Genomic DNA, 25,587 nt, shown 5'->3' on the forward strand with positions numbered 1-25,587 from the left:
CGGAGGGACTTGAGACCAGGAAGAGTGCGGCGATTGGCCACGGCAAGAGCCAATGTGCACCGGGCTCTCTGTGCGGCGGAGATGCCCCGCGGAAGAGTTACGAGATTGGCGATTGGTCAGGGGCGGGGGCGGGGCTAGTGCGGTGATTGGCTGACGCTGCTAGCAGGCGGCCTGCGATAGGTTGTTGAGAGAGCGGAAGATTTGAATGGCCAGGCCTAGGGCTGTTAGTCTTGCCCTCCCCTCGGGCCAGTTCCGGGGAGAAGCCGAGGAGTTACGCGGAAGCGATTTTAGCTGGAAGAACTGCCGTTTCTCTGATTCCTTCCCCTTCGGCGGCGGCTTCGCTTGCATCCAGTCCTGCGGGAGTTTCTCCCAATCCAAACCCCTGCAGGGTAGATTCGGATTAGCCTTGTCTTGTTAGTTAGATCCGTCTCTTCTGGTCGAGAGTGGGGACGTGGTGGTCCGGATCCAGCTGCTTTTCTCTCCTTCCACCTTGGAAGCCCTGCGCTGGCCCGACGTCTGTAAGTTTCCTACCCGAACCACTGCCATGTAACGTTCCAGCGGGTCGTGTTGATCCTGTGGGATGCTCTCCCGCCAGGCCCTGCAAGGGCGGAGAGGTCGGGAGTGCTGAACGCCCGGAGTGTCTTCTAGGTGGCCGCACCTCCCTCGGAGAAGACTGCAGGCATGTCTGAGGGAAGTTCAGGTCCCGCACCCAGGTTTAGGTCCGATCAAAGGAAGCTGTTACACCTGCTCTTGGAGAGGAACACCTCTTTTACCGTCCGTTCAGATGTTCCTCAATCTCCAGGAGACAGACTCCTCGACTCCGCAAACCTAAGCGTTTTGTCTGGGTAAATTCCTTTAAAAAGTATTTGTCGTTGTGTGTAGGGGTGTGTGTGTGTGTGTGTGTGTGTGTGTGTGTGTGTGTGTGTGTGTGTGTGTAGTCCGCAAGTGGATCTATGTTTGTGACTGTAGAGGGCAGAGGCATTGTGCCCCCTGAAGTTAGATACGGTTGTGAGCCACCCAGAAGTGGGTGCTGGGAACCTAACCGCAGCCTTCTGGAAGAACAGCAAGCTCGTAATCACTGAGCCATCTCTTTAGCCCGTGAGTTAATTTTTCTTTTTACACTTTTATCTTTGATTTTATGAACAAGTTTGTTTGCTGAATTACTCCGTTTCAAGGTTCAGGGTTTGAGTCTCACCCTTGACCGTAAAATATATGACTCTTTTGAGTACTGGTTTTCCTTTCTATGTTACAAACAACAGAAATGTCTTTTTCTAACGGGACGTGGTGGAGTATTTTGGTGATCTCACCATTCTGGAGGCTGAAACAAGGATGATCACAGATTCAAGACCAGACTGGCCTATTACTGAATTCCAGAAGAACTAGTGGGTTACAGAGTGAGACCTTATTGCAAACAAACAAATAATAACAAGAAAAAAAAAAAAGTCACGTTCTGTTTTACCAGGGATAATTTTTTTCCTGTCCTGTCAGAATCAATATGCTGTGTAGGAAATATTCTAAAAACTCTATGTTATCTGAGTTGTCACTTTGATTGTATTAATGTTAGTGTTCTACTTTTAATTTTGGTCGTGTGGTCTTTACATCTCATTAGCAAACAAGTATTTGAGGAGGAGTAGGGGTTTCAGGGGAAAATTGAGTTTATGTGTTCAGGGTGAACAAGATAGAGAATGTGGGGCAAGATTCTATTCACTGGGCAGGTAAAATGGCCCAGCAAGTAAAGACACCTGTCACCAAGCCTGATGACCTGAGATAGAGCTCCTTTCTACTGCAATTGTCTTCTGACCTTCACACACAAATATGTGCACACACAATAAATAAAATGTAGTTAAAATTCTGAAAAATTAGATTCTCATTAAATCCTATCTCAGGGTGTTGGTGAGAAGAGAACGAGGCTCACATTATTGAAATAGAGAGAAGGTGGGAGATTGCTCTTCTCAGCCCAGTCTGAGCTATTTCCAAATAGCAGGTGGGCTCATTTGGATATTGTTTAGATTTTTGTGATGATGAGAGAGATTTCAAATGAAGACATAATTTCTACCTTTTAAGGATAGTACACCCTAATGGGAATCTTGATATATTCTGATGTCTCAACAGAGGAACACCAAAACGTTGCCTTGACCTTTCGAATCTTAGCAATGGAGAGATGTCTGCGTCTCAGCTGGCTACTTCTGCTGACTTTGAGGAAACTGGTAGGGGTACAGTCCTTAAAAAGAAACCTAACTTAAAATTTTTTATTTTTATTATTTTTTATGTGTATAAATGTTTTGTGTGTATGTGTGCAACATGTATGCCTGGCGCCCTCAGAGGCCAGCGGAACTAGATCCTCTGGAACTGGAATTCCAGACTGTTGTGAGCTACCATTTGGATGCTGGGAAATGAACTTCAGTCCTTTGGAAGAACAGCAAGTACACTTAATTGATAAACCATCTCTTGGGCTGGAGAGATGGCTTACCCTTTAAAGGCTGAGGTTTACAAGTAAAAGGAAAAATAATTTTGCAGAGAGAAGGCAAGGTAATAGGATAGAAATGGAAGTTGGTAAACATAGGTAAAGAACCTACATAAAACCAGATATGTTAGTTTATGTAAACCCAGCACTTGGGATGTTGAGGCAAGCCAGAGTTACCGAAAGATTACCAGACCAGCCAGAGCTACCACATACCAAAACCCTGAGAGAACATTTGCCTAAAAGTAGGAATTTTGAGGTTAAATGATTAATGGAAAGAGAAAATAAGAGTAATAGAAGTTGCTTTGCATTAGGAAAAGTTCTCTAAGAAGAAATATATTTTGTTGACTGACCAATGATGGGGATGAAAGTATAGTAAAGTTATTAGTAGTAGCAGTAGTAGTATTTTTTTATCCTAATTTAATCTCAGTAGAACCGAAAATTTGGCATAAATGCTTTTTTTCTACAAGGCCCTGAATTCAGTCCTTGGTGCCTTCCACATACAAAAGAAATAACTTTGTCAACTAATTGTGTCTCTGTGTGTGTGACTCTGTGAGAAACTGTTTTTGGGTCTATGTGTGTACGTGCCTGCACCTGTGATGTCAACTAATAGGTGTTTTTTCTGGGTCTAAAAAGTTTTGCTAGTAAACCATTCTAGTATTAGCTCTAGTTTCAGATTTCTTAAGTAACCACTTTCTTCTCTGTTTTCTTGGGGAAGGAAGAAGATGGAGGCTTCAGACAGGGTCTCGTGTAGCTCAGGCTGGCCTAACACTCACTATGTAGCCTTTGAACTTATATATACCTGACTTTACCTCCCGTGTGCTGGAGTTACAGGCATATTTGTGCCACCACGATTGGGTTTGAAACATTTTTTTTAAAGGCTCATTCATTCTTACATGTATGTTTTGCTTACATGTATGTGTATGTGCTTGATTCTTGAAGAGGCTAGAAGAGGGTGTTAGATCCTTTGGGACCCCTGAAAGAACATCAAGTAAATCTCTGAGCCACTTCTCCAGCGCAATTTTTAAAATTCTTTATTAGCTGGGTGGTGGCGGCATTCACCTTTAGTCTCAGCACTTGGGAGGCAGAAGCAGGCAGATCTCTATGAGTTTGAGTCCAGCCTTGTCTATGGAGCAGGATAGCCAGAGGTACACAGAGAAACCCTGTCTTGGAAAACAAACAAACAAATTGTTATTAGTGTGTATTTGTTTGGTGGTGATGGGATACTGATGGAAGTCACCATGGTTTTATACAGAGATGAGGGCTGAACCTAAGACTTTGTGTGTGCTGGACAAACACTATTAAGTAAGCTACAACCCCAGCCCATGATTCTTCATATCTGATTGCAGATTCCTTGGATTCCTCAGGACCTCAGGATGTACAGTTAAATGGGATGTAAGTTCTGTTATTAAATGGTCTATGCCCTATTCTTTCCGCATGGATCACAGGGATGTTACCCTATGTGGACTCTGAAGACTATAAAGTATTTCGCTTTGGATATTAGTGGGCTGGGAGGCCTAGATTCCAACCTGACAGCTTTTAAGTTTTCCAGTTCTGACTAGTGTTGTGAAAGGCAGGCTCTTTTAAACCAGCATACACAGAAATATCTGTTTTACATGAGGGAAATGGAGCACCGCGCTCCTGCGGTGGCTTCTCTTTGCACGTGAGGGGTGCTGTATTTCAGTGGTTAAAGATGCATGGTCTGGAGTGAGACTCTGGGTGCTGGTGGCTTACTACTTTACCAGCTGGGACCCACAGTTTAATTCATTGGATTGGACTTTCTGTACTTACAATACGGGGTAACAGTAGCACTTTTTTATAAACAGCTATTGCAAAGATAAAATAAAAATGAGAGGCTGGGCGATGTGAGACACTGTCTCAAACAAAACAAAACACCACCCAAACCAAAACTAAAAACAAACCCAACCAGCACCAGGTAATATGGTTTACATTTGTGATCCCAGGACTCAGGTGGTAGAGGGAGGAGAATCAGAAGTTCAAGGCCAGCCTTAGCTATGTAACAAGTCTAAGGCCATCCTGGACTGTGCAAGACACTATCTTAATACCATCTCCTTCCTCCTCTACCCCTTCTACAAAAAGAAAAAAGAAAAACAAAAAAATTTATCTTGTACATACCAAGCATTTTGTGTTTGTTGTTATAACTATTAATAGAGTCTGTCCTGGAGATTCTAAAATATTTAGCCAGGTGTACATGGAATAAAAAGCTGATTTCTACTTTTGGTTTTGGTTTTTCAAGATAGGATTTCTCTGTGTAGCCTTGGCTGTCCTGGATTTCCCTTCATAGACCAGGCTGGCCTTGAACTCACAGAGATCTGCCTGCCTCTCCCTTCTGAGTGCTGGAATTAAAGGTGTGCACCACCACCACCCAGCTACAAAAACTGATTTCAGTTCAGCTCTTTCAAAACTTATCTATCTATCTATCTATCTATCTATCTATCTATCTATCTATCTAGGTTTCTCTGTGTAGCTCTGTCTGTCCTGGAACTTACTCTGCAGACCTGGCTGACCTCAAAGTCAGAGATCTGCCCACCTCTGCCACCACACAGCTTTACTTTTTTTTTTTATACTTTAAAATTTTTATTTATTTATTTATTACAATTCATTCACTTTGTATCCCCACTGTAACCCCCTCCCTTGTCTCCTCCCAGTCTCATCCACCCTCCCTTTTCTCCCTCTATGCCCTTTCCCTGGTCCCCTGATAGGGGAGGACCTCCTCCCCTTCTATCTGACCCTAGCTTATCAGGTCTTATCAAGGCTGGCTGCATCATCTTCCTCTGTGGCCTCATAAGGCTGTACCCCCAGGAGAGGGTGATCCGAGAGCCAAACACTGAGTTCATGTCAGAGATAGCACCTGTACCCCTTACTAGGGAACCCACTTGGAGACTGAGCAGCCAATGGTCTTCCTTTGAACAGGGGGTCTACGTCCTCTCCATGCATGGTCCTTGGTTGGATTATTGGTATCTGCATGGCCCCCTGGGCCCAGATTTCTTGGTTCTATTGTTCTCCTTGTAAAGTTCCTGTCCCCTCCAGGTTTTTCTATCTCCCTTTTCTTCCATAAGGATTCCAGTACTCTGTCCACAGTTTGGCTATGTGGCTCAGTATCTCCTTCTATACCCTAGTGGGTAGAGTCTTTCAAAGGTCCTCTGTGGAAGGCTCCTGTCCTGTTTCTTGTTTTCTCCTATAGCTGAAGAACTGAAGAAGTTAAACACCAACAAACCAAGTGATCCAATTAAAAAATGGGGAACAGAGCTAAATAAAATTCTCAATAGAGGAATATCAAATGGCAGAGAAACACTTAAAGAAATGTTAAACGTCCTTAGTCATTTGGGAAATGCAAATCAATACGACCCTGAGATTTCATCTCACACCCATCAGAATGGCTAAGATCAAAAACTCAAGGGATGATGCATGCTGGGGAGGATATTTTTTATACTTTTTTTTTTTTTGGAGGTAGGGTCTCACTGTAGTCAGTATGATCTTGAACTCATAATGATCTTCCTACTTCAGCCTCCTGAGTGCTGGCTTTATAGTGGTGGGCTGAGTAGGAATTTAGGAAAGATGTAGGATAGAAGTGGACAGGAATGGGAGGTGTCCTCAGCTGGCAGGCCTAGCCTGTGCAAGGCCTAGGCTCCATCCCAAGCACTGACACTGGAATAGTGTCAGACAGACTCCCCCGTGGTCCGTGCTTAGCTTGTCTACTTGTGCTGGTGAACTGGGCCTTTTCTGTAGGATGCCACTGAATCTAGATATCTAGTACCCTTCATGTTGTTGGAAGAGACAAATCCCAACGAGTAGGACTCCTTGAATAGGAAAGAAGAAAAGCCAGGGTGCCTTCAACCACTGAAGAACCAAACTGGATGTGGGGATTAGTTAACCACTGTTTGTTTTGGCTTTATTCTTCAGGAATCATCATCAGGACCTTATGAAAGGCCTCCCAGTAAGTAAGCCTCCTTTCCTTTCTCTCTTTCTTTTAAGAGAGAGCCTCACTATGTGTGGCTAGCTGGGCTGGAACACCTGTTGAGCACTGAGGCTAAAAGCATCCTTTTTGACTTTGGGTTTGTTTCTCTGGGGAAGGCAGAGGGTTCCTAGCTGGCCGTGTGGCTTATGCATGTTGAATGCTTTCTGTTTATAATGTCTTTTAGGTACAGCTTCTTTGCAGTACTCCAAACGCTTTGGATCTTGGCCACAGAAAGAAATATGCAAAGTGTAGCATATCTGCAAATAAAGAAAATGTGAGTATTTATTGGAAACCTGAGCTATCAGTTATGTTCAGTTTATCAGTTAAGTGTACAAATTGCTGTTACTATCATGTAATTAAGTGTTTGAAATCATCATGTTGTGTAAGTTTAGGTTCCTGTCAGGGGACTTCTGTAAGCCAGTTCTTTCCTTTCCCAATGGGTCCAGGAATGGAATGTAAGTCCTCAGGCTTTTGCAAAAAGCACTGTTGCCTACTGAACCATCTTACTAGCCCTAAATAATTTTAATTTGTAAAAATTTACGCAACTTTTCACAAATTCTTTGCTTTCTGGCTGTACTTTTATTGCTAAGGTTAGGCCTCATTCAAACTGCTGTTTCCCTTCACTGAGCTATACCCCCTGCCTCAGTGTAGTCCTTTGTTTCGTTGTTTTGTTTTCCTGAGGATTGAGCCTGCAGCGCTAGTGCATGCCAGCTGAGCAGTCCACCAGTTCACTTTGTATATCAGGCCCACCCCAATTTTTCCTAATTTCTCCTTAGTCAGACTGTTTGACTCTATCTTGAGGAAGCTGTGTCAGCCTTCCACCATCCTGTTTCAAGTTGAAAGTGCCCTTTCTGAGCTACCGCTCGCCAAGATGACTCTTTAATCCATCCACCTAAACTCCTTTTCTGGACATCATCTCTCTCTTCCATGCCTTCAGCTAGGTCGGTATGCATGGCATAGCTGCTATTCTTTTTCTTTCATACTTATTTTTATCTTACGTGTGTGTTTACCTGCATGTATATCTGTGGTGCCTGCACGTATTTCTGTGCACCATATTAGTGCAGGGCCCACAGAGCGGGAAAAGGACGTTGGATTTTCTGGAACTGGAGTCACAGGTAGTTGCTGGCCGCCATGTAGGTGCTGGAAATCGAGCCTGGGTCCTCCATAAGAGCAGCAAGGCTCTTAAACACTGAGCCATGTCTCCAGGCCCCAATATTCCTTTCCTATACTGAAGAAGAGATGCCTGTTTCTAGCTGTTTCTAGTCAGCTTTTAAAAATTTCTACTACTGCTGCCCCTTGAAGATTTTTTTTGTATTAATTTTGGGTGTGTGTGCATCTGTGCATGTGTGCACATGCCCATATGCCCATAGAGGCAGAGGACAACTTACAGGGGTCAGTTTGTTTCTTCTACCGCGTCAGCTCCAGGTATCGGACTCAAACTGTCAGGCTTGGTGGCAAGTACCTTTACAAGCTGAATCATCTTTCCAGCCCTGTTATCGCCATTTTAATCTCCCTTTGTAGTCACTTTTGGTTTTTTGAAACAGGGTTTCTCTGTGTAGCCTTGCTTCCTGGACTCGCTTTGTAGACCAGGATAGCCTCTAACTCACAGAAATCTACCTCAATCTGCCTCCCTAAGTGCTGGGATTACAGGTGTGTACCTGGCTTATAACCACTTTTTAAAATCTCATAATCCCAGTTCTAGAGAGATGGCTCAGTGGTTAAAAGTACTTGCTGCTTTTCCAGAGGACGTGAGTTCAGTTCCTAGCACCTACATGGAGGCTCACACACATCAGTAACTCTACTGCCTTTTGGCCTCTGCAGGCACCAGGTACACACAAAGTCCATACACATATGCAAACAAAACACTCATCCACATTAAATAAAGAGAAACACTCATCCTTCAAAATAATAAATAACTACAAATAAAATTGCAGATCCCTTCCCAGGTAATCTTTCTTTCAGCTCTATTCTTTTGCTTATGATGATAAAATGTATATCCTCCAAAGCAAATATGTGTGTAAGACATAATCCACAGTATTATTTACATCTTCAGATGTGCATTTAATTATTACATCTCTGTGTTTCATGAGAGTTATTCATAGCTTGATCAGATGTAATATTTTGGCAGGCATTACTACTTCTCTTCCTCTAGCCAATGCAGTTTTTCCTATGCAGATAAACACCAGTTTAAAGACATTGGAATGGGAGGGACCTAGGACCCCGAAGTTTAAAAAAATGCCTGGAGATCCTCTGGCTTCTCCCCTCTCTGTGCTGGTGAGTTATTGAATATCATCAATTGATAGCTAAAATATCCTAGGCTACAGAGTAGCAGCTGTGAACTTCTGGCCCATTGACTTTTCCTAAGCGAGTCAGGGCTTACAGCCAAGGCTGTAGAGAGAAGCCCTGTCTCAAAAAAAAAAAAAAAGTGATTAATAAAGGGAGATTAAAACATCAATAATGTTTTATGATGATTCAAACTTGTAAAGATGATTCAACTTGTAAAGAAGAGGAGAAGAGGGTGAGTCAAGTTAATCCAAGCAGAACCAAGGAGGAGCTATGTGTGTCTTCTGATCCTTTAGTTGTTCAAACTGTGGCGTGAAATTTTTCTTAGCCTTTGGTTTCTTTTTTTCTCTTCCTTTCTTTTTGAGTTTTTGAGACAAGAGCTCACTCTGTAGTCCAGGCTGTGCTCAGACCCACAACAATCCTGCTCTGTCAGTCTAGGTACTAGGACAACAAACATGTGTCACAGTGCACACTGTCCATTTCTTTTCTCCTTTTTGAAATGCGGTTTTACTATGCTGCTCAGGCTGGCCTTGAAAGCCTTTACTCAGGCTCTCCTCCTCCTCAGTCTCCACAATCCTGATTCTGTAAGCTTCTGCCACTGTAGGGAGCTTCTTCTAAGTGTTGTGCAGTTTTAATTTTTATTTTGCTGTTTTAATTTTTAATTGTTTATATTGCTGGTATATTTTGAATCAGTTTGTATACATGATGTAGGTGTTCTGAATAAGGTAAGGGTTTCTTGTTTGTAGTTTTTTTTTTTTTTAATTCTTTTATTTCATTTTACATGCATTAGTGTGAAGGTGTCAGATCCCTTGGAATTGGGGTTACAGACAGTTGTGAGCTGCCTTGTGGGTGCTGGGAATTGAACCCGGGTCTTTTGGAAGAGCAGACAGTGCTCTTAACCACTGAGCCATCTCTCCAGCCCTTGTAGTATTTTTAAATTTTAAATTTTTTTCTTTTATGGAGTCAGAATTTGAGTATGTAGCTCAGGCTTGCCTCAGTCTCCTAAGCCTTTTATTTCAGCCTCTTAATTAGTGGGATCATAGACATAAACCTTCATACTATAGTCTTGTCAATATACTTGACAGGAAAATGGAATCTTGGTGGAGAGCGAAATGAAGTGTCTGGGCAGTCCCATCACTACAGTTCCAAAACTCAGTGAAAATCAAAAGCTAGAAGACCAAGGAAGGATTTCAGAAGACCCAATGGAGTTCTCCCTAGAAGACCAAGACACCATGGTACACTATTCTGTTACTTTTCATTTTTCACCCCTCCTATTTTTGTTTTATTTACTGTGTGCACGTGCCTGTATGTTTCTGTGTGTGTGTGCACGTGGCATGGCATATGTGTGGTAGTCAGAGGAGAATTGTGGAAAGTTCGTTCTCTCCTACCATGTGGTCCAGGCACTAAATCCAGGTTGTCAGGCCTCTCGAGCTGAATCATCTCAATGGCTTCTGGTTGTTCCTTATTGTTTTTGTTTTCTATTTAAAAACAAAACAACAACAACAAAAAACAACAGGGTCTCGTGTAGTCCAGGCTGTTGACATTGCAGTTTAGCCCAGAGTGGCTTTGAACTGGCAATCCTCCTGTCTTAACCTCCTGGATTCTAGGATTATATTGTGCAATCCTGTTCTACCACACCAACTTTTGTTTTTCACTTTGTTTGGTTTTTGAGACAGTCTCATTATGAGGCCCAGGCTGTCCTGCAACTCACTTGTAGCCAAAGCAGGTCTGGAATTTACTATATAGTCTGGGCTGCTTTGAAATTCTTCTGCCTCAGTCTTCCCTGTGCTAGAATTACAGGCATGAGCTTCTACATTTGATCTTAACTAAACAATATTGTATTGTACTAGGGCTGTGACAAAACAAAAACAAACAAAAAACAGGGTCTTAATGGTGATACATACCCATAATTCCACTACATTGTGGATAGAGGCAGGAGGGTTGTGAATTAAAGGCCAACCTTGATTATATAGTGAGACCTGGTCTCAAAAACGGTAATAGGGTTGGAGAGATGGCTCTGCAGTTAAGAGCCCTGGGTGCTCTTCCAGAGGACCAGGGTTTTTTTTAACTAATAATAATAATAATAGTAATAGTAATAAGAAAATCTTTAGACTCTCAGAGATACTTGACGGATAATGCCACATCACCCTGGAGATCACCCTATTACTGGATGAGAAACGGTGTTGAGTGATTTGAGTTGCTATCAAAAGCAATGGCTGGAATAGCCTAGCAGGGTCTTGCAATTGTCTTCTAGGTACTTCCCACATCACTAGGATATGATCTGAAGGTGCTTATGCCTTGTAGCTGTGTTGACATCCCAAAGATAGTTTCGGAGGTGCTTTGTACTTCTAAATCAGCTTCATACATTTGAAGACAATGTGGACAGAGATGCTTTTAATTTTATTCATTTAAATGGAGTAAAATTGTGTAGGGGGACCAAGCTGGTTGATGGAAGTGAGAGGGCACAAAAGGGAGGATGGGGGTTTGGGGAGGAATAGCATGCTAGTTGCACAGAAACTTTTAAAAAGTTAAAAGTAAATGATTTGCCAGGCTTGGTGGTTCATGCTTATAATTGTAGCGCTTGGTTAACTGAGGCAGGAAGATTTCCTTAAGCTTGACGTCATCCAGGGTAACAGAGGCATACCTTGTTTCAATAAGTAAGAAACTTTAATGACTTCCATAGGGCGGCTGCTGTCCGGTGGAGTAAGGTGCTTGCGTTCTAGTTCTCGCCCTATTGCTAGTGTTAGATGATTTGCCACACTACTTCATCTTTTTCCCTTATAAATTAGAGAGGAGGGCTGGGCAATAAAGTATTTGCTACACAGGGCTGAAGACCCAGTTCAGGCCCTCAGAACCCTTAGAAATGCTCGGTAATTCCACCTGTATTTCCAGCTCTAGAAAGGTGAATCCAGCAGGTTAAGATTGGAGCAAGCCAGCTTGTAAAAGGAACTTTAATTTGCCTTGTTCAATTGTTGTCTCCGAAGCTTACTGCTTTCATCTGCTGACCTAGGCCTCGTCCTTGAAGTTTCTAGCCTCCATACAAAAAAAATCTAGCCTAGGCCTAGAATGTTTTCAGCCTTGGAGATTTACAATTTAATAAGCTTACCCTGTCTTGTTCTTATTGAGGTCTGGGCTGGCTGGTTCAACTCAGCTGTTCTGGCTCAAACTCCACAACTAGTCAATTTATTCAATCTGGCTTTTCTCTCGGCCTCTGAATTGTTCTGCTTGCCCTCAAACTAACTCCAGCAATCTGCTCTAATCTCCTGGCTCCTTCTCATTCTCTGGCTCATTAGGTCTTCACCTGAGTTCTCTCTCTCTCTCTCTCTGCAACCTGTCTCTTTATAACTGTCCCGGTAAAACTGCCTGCCTCTCCCCTCCACCACATTGCCCCTTAAGTAGCTTCCCTTTCCTCTCCTCCTGAAAATTGGGCATATCCTACTCTGTCAAATATTTTTCTGATCGGTCACTGTTTCAGTCACTCAATTAAACATCACTTTCAAACTTGGGTGCTTCCTTCTACAAACTAACTTTACCTTCATAGTTTGGGACTAAAGGCCTTTACCACCATGCCTGGACCTAAGCTTTTCTTTACCTGAAACCAGGCTGGCCTTGAACTCTGATGTGCTTGGCTGTTTCCTGGATTAAAGGTGTATATATATTCTAACTGGATCATACAGACCCAGAAGGTCTTTGGATTTGATCTCTTGCCAGAGCCAAATTTAAATGTTATAAATTTAAATTCCTGTACACTGCCTAGCTAGAGTAGCCTTACCAGCAAGCTCTCTGATTCTGCCTTAGTGAATAAGGAGGGCTGAGATTTAGCAAGACTCCTGCTATCCACCTAGGGCCTCTACACACATTTACACACATACTACACAGATACACATGCCAAAAAATAAATTAAATGGAGAACGTAATAAGCCTTCCATAGAATTGCTGTTTATATGATAAAGTATTAAAAGTAGTTTGTATAATTCTAGCACTCCGGAAGCTGAGGTAAGAGAAGTCCAAGTTCAATCCTGGATTATGTAGTAATGCCCTGTCTCAGTCTCTGCCTCTCCCTAAAGTATGTATATTCTCATCCCTCACTTCTCCCTCTCTGTCTCACTCACTCCCTTTCTCTCTCTCTTTCTCTGTGAGTGTGGGTGGGCATGCAAACACAGGGAAGCAATATTTTGTGAAGGACATATTAATTTGTGTTGTGTATCTTGAATGTTTAAAATTCTTTTTTGCTTATGAATTATAACTCAATAAAGTAGAAAAATTGCTGCGAGTGGTTACATATGGCTTTAATCTCTGCATTTGGGAGGCAGAGGCAGAGTGAACTGGAGGCTAGCCTGGTCTACATAGTGAGTTCCAGTCCTGCCAGGGATACAAAGTGAGACCTTATCTTTCTCCCAACCCCTCAAATGAAAGAAAAACAGCTTATAATATTCTACATAGTTTATTATTTTTAAAGGGTTATTTTTATGCATGTGTTAGCATGGATATCGGTAGGCCAGAAGATCGTGTCAGATCTGCTGAGCTCCAGTTACAGGTTGTGGTGAGCCACCATGTGAGTGTTAGGAACCAAACTTCCGTCCTCTGAAAGAACAGCAAGTGCTCTGAACCACTGAGCCATTTCTCCAGCCCTACTTTATTATTGTTAATAAAAGCTGATGTAAGTAGGAACAACATTTAATGAATATTATGATACTAATATGTGCTATATTACTAAAGCTGAGCAACCGTAATTAAGATGGAGACGATTCCTTGGGCTAGAGAGATTATTCAATTTGACGCTGGAGACATGGCTGGGTATTAAGAACGCTGGCTGATCTTCCAGAGGACACAGGTTCAAGTCCTAGCACCCACATTGGTGGTTCACATCTACCTGCAATTCCAGTTTTAAGGAATCTGATTCCCACTTCTGGCCTCTATGAACAGCAGGCACACACATGATATACATAGTTATATTCAGGCAAAACATACATAAAGTAAAAAAAATAAAATAAATCTTAAAAAAAAAAAAAAAGATACCTCAGCCAGGCTGTGGCCAGGTGGATCTCTGTGAGTTCAAGGCCACCCTAGTCTACAGCGTGAATTCCAGGAAAGCCAAAACTACATACAAAAAAGCCTGTTTTGAAAAACAAAGACAAAACAAAACAAAAAAAGATAACTCAACTGGTAAAGTATTTACATGTAAGCATGGGGACCTAATCTTGAGCCCCAGCACCCACAAAGAAAGCCAGCTCTGTAACACAGTCCCAGAACTGGATAGGCAGTCAGCCTTGTCTAATCAGCAGGTCCCAGACTTCACTGAGAGGCCCTGCTGCAAAAACAAGATGGTCGACTGCTCAGGAATGACACCCACGGTTGACCTCTGGCCTCCACCCACATGAGCACTTACATGTGCAAAGAGAAGATTTGTGGTATTTGTTCAGGAGGCTCTGGGTTCGATCCCTGGCATCGAGGGGAGAAAGGTACATATTTCTGGAGTTTCATGTAGTAGTGTCTTATTGTTCTTTTTAAAGAGAGAGTCTTATTATGTAGCCCTAATTGACCTGTGTCCTAGTGCCTTAGCATTCACAATGCTGGAGTCTCAGGTGTGTACCAACATGCCTAGCTCATGTGATATTTGCTACTGTTTTCAATGTTGGGGCTTGAACCCAGGACCTAGCAAATGTCAGGCAACTGCTGGGCCATTTGAGCTCATACCCCAGTCTATATAGTGTTCAAATATGACCATTTTATGCTTAAATTTTAGGAATTGTCCTACTGCAGTATATCATTTTACATTTTCAGCAGCAATGCACAAAAGTCCCAGCTCCTCCACATCTTTAAAAGAAATGTATTTGTTTAAAACTTCTTTTAGATTTTTATTTTATGTATCTGTGTGTGTGTGTGTGTGTGTGTGTGTGTGTGTGTGTGTGTGTGTGTGTGTGTGTGTAGGCATTCATATGGCGGTCAGAGAACAGTTTTGTGGGGTTGATTCTCCCTTCCATACTTATAAGGGTTCTGGGAACTGAACTCAGGCTGCTAGGCCCCAGCAAGTACTTTACTTACTGATCCGTCTTGCCAGTCCTGGTCTTTACATCTACCCTGAGAATTGTGGGTAAGTGAGAGTTTTTCATTTCAGGGCTTAAATCTAAAGAAGCCCGTCCCTCTTTGTAACACTGATGCCGTTCAAATGGAGGAGGAAGATTCTGACCAAGAGCACCTGATTGGTGATTTCTCCAAGGTGAGTTTGGTTATATATGCCTTTACTTATATGTGTGTTCACAGGTATGTGCGCACAAGCGAATAAATAAATAATACTTGATTAATAAAAAAGGTAGAAAATTATAAAATTATCTCAAACCTTATCAGAAATTTTGTTGTTGTTTAGTTTTGTTGTTTTTGTTTTTTTGAGACAGGATTTCTCTGTGTAGCTTTGACTGTTCTGGAACTCACTCTGTAGTCCTTGAACTCAGAGATCCGCCTGCTTCTGCCTCCCGAGTGCTGGGAGTAAAGGCGTGCACCACCACCACCTAGCCAGAAAAATTGTTTTTGTGTGTATTTCTACAGACTTTTAATACAAATTCATATATACACGTAGGTTTTGTATCTCCCTACCCCAATAGCAACAGAATAGCTTACACTTCTTTAGGGTCCACTGAGCCGTGTGTTTCTTTGTTGTTTTCTATCGTCTTATGGGCTCATTAGGGTGAGGCACAGTTCATTGATAAAGTGCTTGCCTACTGTGCCCAGCTTCTGGATTGAGTCCTCAAACTGCCTCTCTTCCTGCTTGTATCAGGGACATCTTCACTGAAGCCAGATAGTGAGACCTATCTCTGAACAACCACCAAAATCTTTGAGTGAAGGCCAGCCCAGGATAGCTGTGTAAGGCCTGGGGTTGAGACCTCGGATATACAGCCTTTTCAGTAGTAAATGGTTCTGCTAATCATTTATCTTCTTTTTTAAGTTTTTAATTGTTAATTTATTTATTTATTTTTTTTAGACAGGGTTTCTCTGTGTAGCCTTGGCTGTCCTGGACTCTCTTTGTAGACCAGGCTGCCTCGAACTCCCATCAATCCTCCTGCCTCTTCCTCCCAGAGTCCTGGGTTTACAGGCATGTGCCACCGAGCCTGGCTGTTAATACGTTTATTTATTTAGAGTAAGTGTGTGTGCATGGGACTGTGCATGCAGTCATATACAAGAGGACAACTTGTGGGCGTTAGTTCTGTCCTTTCACTACGTGAGTCCTGGGGGTTGAACTCAGGTTTTCAGGCTTGGTGGCCAGTGCCTTTACCCACTGAGCCACTCTGGTCCTATATTTTTGTTTTGCTTTGTTTGTTGTTGGTGTTTTCCTTTTTTTGTTTATTTGTTTCTTTTTCTTCAAGACAGGGTTTCCCTTTGTAGCCTTGACTGTCCTACAACTTACTCTGTAGAGCAGGCTGCCCTCAAACTCACAAAAATGCCTCTGCTTCTGCCCCTGCCCTACCACTGTCCAGCTGTTACTGTTTTTTAAAATAGCATCTCATAGCTCAGGATACTTCTGCTTCAGCCTTCCAACTTTTAGGATTACAGATATAAACCAATGTGCTTGGCCATTTAATCTTTTGGTTATGGATGTGTGTGGGGCTGTGCGTGCTTTAGTGTATGTGTGCATGTGGATGCCATAGGTCAACCTTGTGTGGCTTTCCTCAGGAGCTATCACCACGTATTATGAGATAGGGTCTCAGTGGGACCTAGGCTTGCAGATGAACCAGACTGGCTGGCCAGTAATCCCCAAGGATCATTGTACCTCCACTTCCCCAGTTCTGGAATTACAAATAATATCATCCTGCCTGGCTTTGTCTGTGGATGCTAGGGATCAAACATAGGCCCCATTTTAACAACAAAACAAAAAGACTTGTTTATCCTTATTTTATGTTTTTTTTTTTTTTTTTTTTTTTTTTTTTTTTTTTTTTTTTTTTTTTTAATGTGGTTGCCTGAATATATGTCTGGGCAAGAAAGCCATAACTTGGATGCTGGGAAATGAACCTTGATCCTCAGAAAGAGCAGCAAGTGCTCTTACCCACTGAGCAAGCCCCTTATTTCATCATTAAAAACAATAAAGATGATTTAGCCAGGTGGGGTGGCACACATTTAATGCAAGCACTTGGGAGGCAGAGGCAGCCCGTCTCTTTGAATTCTGGGTCAGCCTGGTCTACAGAGTGAGTTTCAGGACAGCTAAGGTTAGATAGTAAGACTTTCAAAAAAACAACAACAACGAAATTTTTATGTGTCTGTCTATATGCCACATTTGTGCGGTGTCAACAGCAGCCAGAAAAGGATGTCAGATCTACTGGCACTAGAACTAGAGACAGTTGTAACTCACCACTTAATCACTAAGCCATCTCTTCAGACCCTTTATTTCATTGTTTTCAATAGCTGTTCAGTAGTTAATTTTGTTTTCTACTATCACTTGGAAGCCAAATGTGGTGGCGCAGCCTTTAAACCTGGCCCTCAGGAGGCAGAGGCAGACAGATCTCTGAGTTAAGGCCAGCCTGGTCTACAGAGCAAGTTCCAGGACAGCCAGGGCTACACAGAGAAACCCTGTCTCAAAACAAACAAACAAAACAAAAGAATCGCTTGGAAAGGACCATATAGGAGTCTTTGATGTGATGCTTGGGTGGAGAATTCCTGCTGTTATTTCAGTTCTTGGGTCTTTCTAGGTGTGTGTGCTGCCAACAGTGTCAGGGAGACACCAGGATCTGAAGTACATCAGCCCAGACACAGTAAGCAGATTTTGGAGATGGTGACTGGTTAGATCATATCATTAGCCAGCTGGCTTGTGCTTCCCTAAAACCTACTGCAATCTGTATTTCTTTCATTCTTTCCACTCACATGGGCTTCTTATTCAACTGAAACTGTATTGAAAGGACGTCTTTGTATCCATTTTCTATCTTTTTTTTTGTTGTTTTCAAAACAGCATTTTCCTGTGTAGCCTGGCTGTCCTGGAACTCACTCTGTAGAACAGGCTGGCCTCGAACCCAGAGACCTACCTGGTCTGTATCCTTAATGCTGGGATTAGAGGGTGTGTCACCATGCCTGACCCCACCGTTTTCTACCTTTTTAACATTTTCTTTTAAACGAATGATATATTGTGGTAGATAAGGGAGAGAAGGGAAAGAAAACAAAAAAGAAGGAAAAAAAAATCACTCAATTGAGGTTTCCAAGTAACCATGAGTCCTGATTTACATGTTAACTTTCTCTCTCTCACACTATGACCCTCCTTCTGAGACAGTCTCCTTCATCTCAGTTCATCCCAGACTGGTTGTAAACTTGCTATTATACAGCTGAAGATGGCTGATGACTTAGTTTCTGAGCCTCGGCCTCCATTTCTCGATTCTGGTATAAGCAGTGCTGGCAGAGTTGCAGGGTTGGGAGCAGGCTTTGTGAATGCACTGTACCACCTAATGTACTCCAGCCTCCTACTCTCCTTTTTGAGACAGGATCTCTCTATGTAGTCCCAGCTGGCCTGGAATTGCAGTGCAGGCCATACTGCCTCTTTCTTCTGACTAAAAGGCCTTGTCTCAAAAAAAAAAAAAAAAAAAAGGTCAGGCAGTGATTGCAACACACTTTTGATCCCATCACTCAGGAAGAATCTCTGAGTTTCAGGATAGCCAGGGCTACTCTGCTTTAAAAAACAAAGCAGAAAAACAAAAAAAGATGATCTATGTTATTTTTAATAATTATATAATCTGTTTTACTACAATATGTAATTTCTTTCACTAAACCACTCTCATTGGATATTTGAGTTGTTTCTAATATTTCAGTATCCTAAAACAATGCTAAGATGAGTATCAATTTGTGTACTTTTACTGAAGGTATTGTAAGAAACTGGGGCAGGGGAAGGTAATATGTTTATAATCCCAGCAATTAGGAGGTGAAGCCAGGAGGATCAAGAGTTCAGAGCCATCTTCCGGTACATAGTGAGTTTTGAAGGCAGTCTGGGCTGCTTAAGACTTTATCTCACAAAACAAAGATTTTAAAATAGAAAGTATAATTTCATGTATTTCTATTAGTATTTACAAAGTTCTTTTTTAGAAAGGGCCAGTTTATTTTTCTACAAGTGGTTTGCTTTTTCTCCTTTAAATCCGAATCCTCACTTGTGTGTGCAGTCTCAAAGACTCAGTGAATGGGGAACTATTTCCCATGTCCTCTTACACTGGGTTCTATAGCTACTACCTGTGCTACTGCTGTCCTCCTTGGCTGTCTCCTAAGAGGCTGATCTCGGTCATGCTTGCCTCTATATAGACAACCTCAGTATCAGCCATTTGGCCCCTCCACACAGGCCATTTCCATTTCATGCTCATGTGGGGTGGGCCTAACCATCGGCGTGTTGCAGATAGAGGCCACATTTGGAGGTTGTGCGTGCAGTGCAATCCTGGGCGACTAATGGGAATATATAAAAGGGGGCTGTGTGACTCCTGTCTCTCAGAGCGACAGTGAACAGGATAATCCGTCATTCTTTCTGTGCAGCTGGCTGCGCTGCTGTCTGGAAAGTTCCAGAGTCTGATCGAGAGGTTTTACATCGTTGACTGCCGCTATCCCTATGAGTACCTGGGAGGACACGTCCTGGTGAGGTTCCATCGTGGGCATCGGCACGGGAAGAGCTGCAGAGCTGGTTTTGTTGAGAAGGGTGTGTGGATAAAGGATCCTGTGAAATCCAGCAGGAGTACAGACATTATACATTGGATCCCTTCAAAGGATCCTATGTGCCCTCAGCAATCCCTTTTCCTCCTTGACAGTCTCCCTGTTTTCTGTGGGAGCCCTGGAGTGAAAACAATCCAGGAACCAGGGATCACTTTGCAAACATTTAATGTTCACAGACAGTTCAGTAGTTTAACCTGTACTCTGGGTGGTTTAGTTCTGTAAACATTTATTGAACGTCTAAATACCAAACTCTATGCCAAACCCTAGGGTAGGTACAGAGGTAGGGTTAGATTCCTACCCTGGAATTCCGTGTTGCCTCAGTTTTCTGGCCTAAATGTCTCAGAACAGTATCTCGCTCATTCTTGTGCACAGCTTGTGAAGAGTACTTGCTAACATTCTTTTTCTGCAGGGAGCCTTAAACCTGTACAGTCAGAAGGAACTGCATGAGTTCTTTCTGAAGAAGCCTATTGTTCCTCTGGACATCCAGAAAAGAGTCATCATTGTGTTCCTCTGTGAATTCTCCTCAGAGAGAGGGCCCCGAATGTGAGTGTCTACATGAGCTAAAGCTGGTGATGGAAATGGATCATGAGTGAGACTTGGCACACCAGCAAGGACTAACATGAATGAATGCTTTCCACTGCAGTTTGATAGAGTGCTTCCCTAGAATATATGAGTCCCTGGGTTTGATCCCAACAATCAAAAAAAAAAAAAAAATCATGTAAACACACACCTATACAAATGGATTTGGGAATGAAGCTTCAGTGAGGAAAGGAAAACAATGTTATTCGGACCTTGGTTAGTAAACATGGTGAGAGGTGTGTGTTGGGGGGTGCTGGGGATTAAATCTATATCTTCTCTATGCTACCACTCTACCACTGAGCTACCTTCCCAGCACTAAAGGTCCTTTAGAGGAATTAACCATAGTCTGTTCTCCCTCTGAAGGTCCTGACTGCATCCTTCATCCCACCAATCTCTGGATTTTCTCTACAGGTGCCGTGCTCTGAGAGAAAAAGACAGGGCTCTGAACCAGTATCCGACATTATACTACCCCGAGCTGTATATCCTCAAAGGGGGATACAGAGATTTCTTTCCAGAATATATGGTAAAGTGATGTAGAAGAACTTGGGGGAGGGTGGGCTCAGACTCAGTTTTAGCGTGCAACCTCCAGGGATGGTAAAGCATTCTAAGAAGAAACTGTTCTTCTGTAGAGGAATGTTATTTCAGAACATGGCTGTTCTGGCAAGAGATCACATCCAAGACCTTCTGGATCTGTGTGATACAGCTGAAGTACAAACATGCCTTTGATCCAGGAGACAGAGGCAAGCAGATCTAAGTTCAAGGCCAACCTAGTATAGAGCAAGTTTCAGGTGAAGAAAAGCTTAGGTCCAGGTGTGGCGGTACACATCTTTAATCCCAAACAGTGAAGGTAAAGTTAGTTTGTAGAAGGAAGCACCCAAGTTTCAAAGTGATGTTTAATTGAATGGTAGGAAAACTGACAGATCAGAGAAAGATCTGACAGACTAGGATATGCCCAAATTTCAGAAGAGAGAGGAAAGAGAAAGAGAAGCTACTTACAGGGCAATAAGAGAGAGAGAGGAGGCAGTTTTACCGGGACAGTTATAAAGAGACAGGTTGCAAAGAGAGAATTCAGGTGAATACCGAATGAACCAGAGAATGAGAAGGAGCCAGGAGATTAGAACAGATGGCTGCAGTTAGTTCAAGGCCAAGCAGAGCAATTCAGAGGCCGAGAAAGAAGCCAGATTGAGTAAGAAAGCTAGAAGAGGAGTTTGAGCCAGAACAGCTGAGTTGAACCAGCCAGCTCAGGCCTCAGTAAAAACTAGAAAGGGTGAGCTTATTAAGCAGTAAATCTCAGAGGCTGAAAACATTCTAGGCCTAGGTTAGATTGTATGGAGGCTAGAAGCTTCCAGGGCTAGGCCTAGGTTAGCAGGAGGCGGTAAGTCTCCAAGACAGCAGTTGAAGCAGAAGAATAAAAGTTCATTTTACATTCTTCAGCACCAATGAGCTACATCTCTTATTAGGTAGATCTCAGAAGTCTAAGGAATCTTTGATGTCTTGTACCTTTCAGGAACTATGTGAGCCACAGAGTTACTGTCCTATGCATTACCAAGACCACCAGGCTGAGCTGCTGAGATGGCGGAGCCAGAGCAGAGCCCAGGAAGGAGAGCGGCAGCTGCGGGAGCACATTGCCCTTCTGGTGAAGGATGTGAGCCCATGATAGTGGGAATGACAGTGAAGCCACTGGAGACCCTAAGAGAGTCATCTTCCATGCTGCCAACCCCATGGTTGTTAAAAAGTATCTGCAAATGCTGGACATAGTCAGGCATGTACAAACGCCTTTAGTTCCAGCACCCAGGAGGCAAAGGCAAGAGGATCTCTGTGAGTTTGAAACCAGCCTGAGCTACATGTGACCCTGTCTCAAAAACAAACAACAAAGCAAACAAAACAAAAACCCTTCAACAAAAGCCTCCAGATTGTCTACAAGCCAACAAGGCGCCGTAGTGATGAAATGCCACCCCCAAGGTCTGGCTTTGTTTCTGGGGAGCTGTGGGCTGGGTTCTGGGTGGTGAACAGAGATGTTGGCACTGCTTCAGAGAGTTCCCTTTCCAGTCTCTCATACCTCACCATAAACCAGACGGCTCCTCTGCATAGGTCTGGCTTTTTTTTTTTTTTTTTTTTTCCTTCCATTGCTTCCCATCCTCTACTCAAATGGGAAAGTGTCATTATGAACCCAGTCTCTTCTTAGAAGATCTACATAAAGAGATTAGTCATGAGATGAGGCTCCTTTAAGGGGCTTCTTATTCAGAAGAACCCTGAGTCTGAGCTTTTGCACCATAAACAATTAAAGAATATAGTCAGGCTGGGGAGATGGCTCAGTGGGTAAAATACTGCTACATAAGCCTGAGTTCCAAACCCAGGAAGCTGCATAGAGCTGGGTACTGTTCTGTGCATCTGTAACCTAGTGTCTTTACCATGAGATGGGAGGTAGAGACAGAAGCCCAGGAAACTCTTAGGCCTGCTAACTCAGCGTGCACATGAATGACAGAAAGGAAGATAAAGGCCAACACCTGAGGTTATCCATCCCCTGAGCTCCTTACACAGGTGCACACTTTAGGCTTTGAGACCTAAAGATATATGCCAACATTCTTTTTTCAGTGCTCAAGTTTAGAGCCTGGACCTGGAATCTGTTTGAAATTAAAAAAAAAAAAAAAAAACATGGTGTGTGCTTCAGCAGCACATCCACTAAAAGTGGAACAAAAGCATGACCCCTGCAAGGAGGGCAGAGTTGGGAAGCATTGTGTGTGTGTTTAATTAATGGCTCGCTTCACATTTTATTCTTACGTTATAAGAATAAAAGTCTAAGTTGTAAAATTTTGCCAAGTGTGGGACAAATGCCTGTAATGAGTACTTGATGAGTTGGAAGAGCTGAGGTTCTAGGTCTCACTCAGCTCCATGTCAGTTCAGGCCAGCCTCAGCTGCTTGAGGGTGTCTCAACCACAGAGAAGAACTTTTTCAGGGAATCTGATGCCCCTTGAGGCATAGTAACTAAGGGAAAGTTTCAGCTCTATTCTTGAGCTGACTTCATGGTACATGTTTGTATTTCTAAAAGGCAAGAGGGTGGGTGAGTGTTAGGTTACAAACCTGGGAAAATGTTCTGGGTTTAAGACCTAACAGTGAGTTTCGCTACAAGATGTATAGCCTGTGGCACACATATACTACTTGTGTGCCTGATGCCTGCAGAAGCCATCATAGAACACTAGGTCCCTTGGAACTGGAATGAAAGATCTGAGCCACCACGTGAGTGCTGGGAATAGCAAGTGCTCTTAACCGTCAAGCCGTGTCCCAGCTCCGGGCTCGGGCAGTCTGGAATGAGTCCGTTGGTGAGTGCTTCTCTAGTGTGCGTGAATCTCTGGGCTCAATCTCCATGTATCATAAGTGGGCGTGCTGGTCTGTGCCTCTAATCCAGCAGTCCAGAGATGGAGGCAGGAAGGCTAGAAAGTCAACATCATTCTTGGGTACATATCAGCACAGGCTACGGAAAGCCACGGCTTTAAAATAAGGAGAAAGCTGGGCGGGGTGGCGCTTGCCTTTAGTCCTAGCACTCAGGAAGGCAGAGGCAAGGCGATTGCTGTGAGTTTGAGGTCAGCCTGGTCTACAAAGTTCAGGACAGCCAAGACTACACAGAGAAACCCTGTCTTGAAAGTCAAAACAAAACCAACAATAAAAAAGGCAAGGGGATGGAGAGGTGGCGTGGTAGTTGAAAGTACTGTTTGCTGCCCTTCGAGAGGACCCAACACAGTTCCTAGCACTGTCACCAAGGAGTTCACAGCCACCTGTAACTCCAGCTACAGAGATCCAGTGCCTTCTTACAGCTTCTGTGGGCACCTACACATGGTGAAGACTTAAAATATTTTGGTTTTTGATTTGTCTTTTTTAAAGAACTGGAGAGATGGCTCAGAGGTTAAGAGCACTGGCTGCTCTTCCAGAGGTAGGTCCTGAATTCAATTCCCTCATATCCATCTATATCTGGTGCCCTCTTCTGGGGCACAGGTATACATGTTTGGATAAGAAAGAAAGAACACTTGTTGCTATTGCAGAAGATACCAACCCACATGGTGACTCACAGACCATTCCTAATTTTGGTAACAAGGTATCTGACATTCTCTTCTGGCTTCCAAGGCATCTGGCACACATAATTACACGGAGTTAAAAACCTTATAAATCTAGCCCTGGCTGTCCTGGAACTCACAGAGAGCTGCCTGCCTCTGTGTTTGTAAATATAATAAATACAATGTAGGTATGCATGAGTTTATACATGTGGGCACACATGCCACGTTGCTCAGACCAGAGGATAAATGGCAGGAGTTGATTCCCTCCTACCACCGAACTGGGGGTTGAATATGGGACATCAGGCTCAAGAGACAATGCCTTTCTTTACACACCGAGACACCTCACTAGCTGTGATAGCTAGTTTTCAATGTTAACTTGACACAGCTAGGGCCATGTGGAAAGAAGGAATCTTAATCAAGAAAGTGCCTCCAAGCTGAGCTCAGTAGCAACACCTTTAATCCCAGCACTCAGGAAGCAGAGGCAGGCAGATCTCTGTGAGTTTGCCATCCGCCTGACCTAAAGATCAAGTCCAGGACAGCTAAGGATGCAGAGAACCCCTTTCTCAAACAAAAAACAACAGAAAGAAAGTGCCTCCATAAGACTCGCCTGTAGGTAAGTCTGTTAGGCATTTTCCTGGTTGGTGATTGATATGGAAAGGCCTAGCTCAGTGTCGGTGCCGCCCCTGTGCTTGTGGTTCTGGGTTAAAAAAACAGTCTGAGCGAGTGAGTAAGCAGTGCGCCTCCATAGCCTCTCCATCAGCTCCTGCCTCCAGATTCCTGCTGTGGGCCCTGCCCTGCCTTCCCCTTCTCTCAGGGGGTGACCTGAGAGCTGTGAGCTGAAACAAACCCTCTCCTTTCCCAGTTGCTTTTGGCCGTCGTGTTTATCACAGCAAAAAAAACCAAAAACAAAACCCTTAAGTCACCAGCACAAAACAAGACTGAAAAACTGTTCCAGTTGAGTGGTGGAGGCACATGCCTTTAATCCCAGCACTCAGGCAGATGCAAGCAGATCTTTTCCTGAGTTTGAGGCCAGCCTGGTCTACAGAGCAAGTTCCAGGAAAGCCAGTGCTACACAGAGAAACCCTATCTCCGGAAACAAAAGCAAAAAGAAAAAAGCTAGTTTTCGGTGGTGTCCTGACAGGTGCTTGCTTCACGTGAGTTGCCTGAAAGTGTTTTAGGTAGATCATAGCTCTAAATTGGTTCAACAACTTTCTTTTCTATAGTTGGAGTGTTTTGTTTTTCTATTTTCTAAATGTTTCCATTCCATTTTATAGTCAAGGATAGAGTTTAGGGTCTAGGCTAGTTGGAAATGGAGATTTGTGATATATGAAGATAGGGATAGAGGAAAATAGTGCAGAAGCTGGGTGCGGTGCACGCCTGTGATCCCAGCACGGGCAGCAGAGGCAAGTATATCTCTGAGTTCAAGGTCAACCAGGAATACAGAACAAGTTCTAGGACAGCCAGACCTATGTAGAGAAACCCTGTCTTAGAAGAAGAAGAAGAGGAAGAAGAAGAAGAAGGAAGAAGAAGAAGAAGAAGAAGAAGAAGAAGAAGAAGAAGAAGAAGAAGAAGAA

General features: G+C 43.2%; 1 protein-coding gene across 5 annotated transcripts; it reads left to right on the forward strand.

The window, feature by feature from the left end:
- The first annotated feature begins 270 nt into the window (after positions 1-270).
- On the forward strand, positions 271-22,779 carry Cdc25c (cell division cycle 25C). 5 transcript variants are annotated; one of them, XM_055625393.1, is made up of 13 exons: positions 271-845; positions 2,113-2,207; positions 3,811-3,856; positions 6,386-6,419; positions 6,625-6,714; positions 8,616-8,714; positions 9,809-9,958; positions 14,842-14,943; positions 17,402-17,464; positions 19,212-19,310; positions 19,795-19,928; positions 20,376-20,487; positions 21,472-22,779. In XM_055625393.1, exons 1-13 carry the CDS (start codon positions 682-684, stop codon positions 21,619-21,621), a joined length of 1,338 nt encoding a protein of 445 aa, XP_055481368.1. In that variant the 5' UTR covers positions 271-681; the 3' UTR covers positions 21,622-22,779. The 5 variants fall into 5 exon arrangements, with proteins under 5 accessions (XP_055481368.1, XP_055481371.1, XP_055481369.1 ...); XM_055625396.1 differs by having other exon boundaries at positions 271-518; XM_055625394.1 differs by lacking the exon at positions 17,402-17,464.
- The last annotated feature ends 2,808 nt before the right edge of the window (positions 22,780-25,587 follow it).

This window comes from Psammomys obesus, unplaced genomic scaffold (genome assembly GCF_907164565.1).
Source record: "Psammomys obesus unplaced genomic scaffold, mPsaObe1.curated_primary_1811, whole genome shotgun sequence".
Taxonomy (NCBI): Eukaryota; Metazoa; Chordata; class Mammalia; order Rodentia; family Muridae; genus Psammomys; species Psammomys obesus.